Source organism: Poecilia latipinna, unplaced genomic scaffold (assembly GCF_001443285.1).
Source record: "Poecilia latipinna isolate Pla-1442-1.1 unplaced genomic scaffold, P_latipinna-1.0 Scaffold2705, whole genome shotgun sequence".
NCBI classification, from domain to species: Eukaryota; Metazoa; Chordata; class Actinopteri; order Cyprinodontiformes; family Poeciliidae; genus Poecilia; species Poecilia latipinna.
The window spans coordinates 5697-8229 of NW_015115321.1; the positions used below are offsets into that span (position 1 = coordinate 5697).

Here is a 2533-nt window from a genome sequence, read left to right on the forward strand (position 1 = left end):
AGGAGGAGCTTTGTGCAAATAGTCAGCACTTTGTGTGAGCAACCATTTAACTTCAAAAATGTATCAAACATGCATGAAAAATCAAAGCAACATCCCAGGTATGTTTGTGATGACAAGATAATATTATACCATAATACAAAGATCAAAAATGTTGATTTTACCTAATACACTCCCCCTTTAAAAGTACTAAACAAATAATTATAAAAAACATAAGACTTTAACTAAATACAAATGAGAGATAACTATTGTTTGCAGCCCCTGAAAGAACCTTAGAAAATGTAAAAACATGATAGCTGATCAAGTTATCTTTAAAAATGCGGATATTTAAAAGACCACAGCAATTTGTTTGAGCATTTGAATAGTTTATTCTTTCATGGCTTACAAATCTTGTTTTGTTTAAAAGAGACGTATGTGTTTTACATGATGAATATAAATGCTGCATATCTGTCCTGATTGCATGTTTGCTGTCAACTTAGCGTAACTGTTAATAGACAAAGCAATAAACCAGAACAGGATCATGATTTCAGAGCCTTAAATAAAGAGCATCATAAGGGCTGAAGACAGGAGCAGCAGGGTGACACCAGGTCCAGTTGGTACGGCACCGTTGCACAAGTCCTTGTCACAGCACTGAATGGGAGAAATGCAATCTGCCTTTTTCCAGCAGCCCCTGTCAATCAGTCCTGTAAGAGCAAGAAAACCTCTCAATAGTATTCATAAATATGCTCTATAATGTCCACAAAAAGCTCATACAACAGGTTAAATCTTTTTGCAAGTGATCAGTTCAAGCAGCACAGATTCTCATACATTTAAATTCTTACCATTTGTCATCAAAGAAGCACATCGGTCGAAACCATAAGGACAAGTTAGAACACCTGTGCAGGTATTGGGTTCAGCTGTTGTATATTGGTAGCATCTCAATCCGGATGCTAAATGAAGAACCAAAAGAATTAAACATCATTATCAATAACAACAAAAACAAGCTAAGAACTTGACAGATGTGTGTCTTTTTTATTACACTTACAAGCCACTTAGATACAAATTTTCAATTAAATGAAAAGAAAGTCTTAAAGCCTTTAACGGTGAAAACATAAATTGTTTGTACTGTTGAACACGGCATTAAGACAGTCCCGTCCGAACTGTAAATACAGAACTCAGTACATTCAGTACATTTCTATATACATTTTTACAGAAATGAGTAAATCAATCAATCAATCAATCAATCAATCAATCAATCAATCAATCAATAAAAACAAGACTCAAAATTTTGGTTTAAAATCTCAAAAAATATAAAATCCAGTTCAAATATTTTATAAACTAATAATGAGAGCTTTAAAGAAATATATGACTTACAGCTTTGAATCAAGTCATAGAGAAACTCCTAAACTTTAGGACAAAACCTGAATTGCTTATAAAACTTAATCTTTGTTTTATTTCCCCCCTTTTTGTTAAATTCAAGAAATTCTTACCAACAGAAAAAGTTACAAACAGGACAAGAACTCCGTAAAGCTTCATCATGAACGTAGGCTGTGCGAAGGAAAAACGTTTTCTCTCAGTCCTTTCTTCTTTCTCTTCCTTTTCCTCAGTAAGCCCGCTCCACTGGGACCTGAATATAAAGAGCTCTCAAATGACATCATGGCCCTCATAAAAACTCAGCATTACTTTCAGTTCTGACATGTGTTTATTCAGGATATTGGAATATGTCATTTAGAAAAAGAATTGTAAACATGTCAAAGTCAGTAAGTGTATCTGTTATATTAACTGAAAGTTGAGAGGAAGGAAGAAGTGTGATAGAAAAAGTTGATTACGTAACAGGGGTAGTTGAACCGTAATGGGTAGATTTTGAATCTAAGTCCACAGAAGAGTTGGTGGGATATTGTATTTTTTTCAGACATCAAGGTAATAAAGTCTGGAGGAAGAGTAAGTGATTGAAATTGCTTGGGATACTGGTTGAAGTTTTCACAGTGCAAAATTTAGGATGCCATGTCATCTTCAGAGCAGCCATTTGCAAGAAATTTTAAAATATTTCATGTTTCGTCCTGCTGATAAGCTTTATGGAGTTCAATAACACATTCAAGGCAAACATTCACCTTTTGTAGAGAAGCAACTGGTGATCCCACCAGTACAATAATGGAGATAATGGACATAATGGACATACAGGATTCCCGAAAAGCATTCTCTAATGTGTAACCTTTTAATCCACATGATAAAGAAACACAAAAAAACTCAAACCGATCCCACAAAGCTGGGAGCATGGAATTGTCTAAAATGTCTTGATATGATGAAGCCTTCAGAGTTCTTCTTACTGGAAATAGGGTTAGAGTTAGCCCAGCTCCTGAAAGACAACCCCACATCATGATCCCCCCTCCACCAAACTTTACATTTGGCACAATGCAGTCAGACAAGTTCAGTTCTCCTGGCAACCGCCAAACCCAAACTCGCCCATCAGATTGCCAGATGGAGAAGCACGATTTATTACTCCAGAGAACAGGTCTCCACTGCTCTATAGTCCAGTGGCAGCATGCTTTGCATCACT

General features: G+C 35.8%; 1 protein-coding gene across 1 annotated transcript; it reads right to left on the reverse strand.

Annotated features, from left to right (window-relative positions):
* Positions 1 to 395: 395 nt before the first annotated feature.
* Positions 396 to 1738, reverse strand: LOC106938836 (CD59 glycoprotein-like). The gene is made up of 3 exons (XM_015021020.1): positions 1467 to 1738; positions 819 to 926; positions 396 to 680 (listed from the first exon to the last, which is right to left on the reverse strand). Exons 1-3 carry the CDS (start codon positions 1513 to 1515, stop codon positions 532 to 534), a joined length of 306 nt encoding a protein of 101 aa, XP_014876506.1. The 5' UTR covers positions 1516 to 1738; the 3' UTR covers positions 396 to 531.
* Positions 1739 to 2533: the final 795 nt, after the last annotated feature.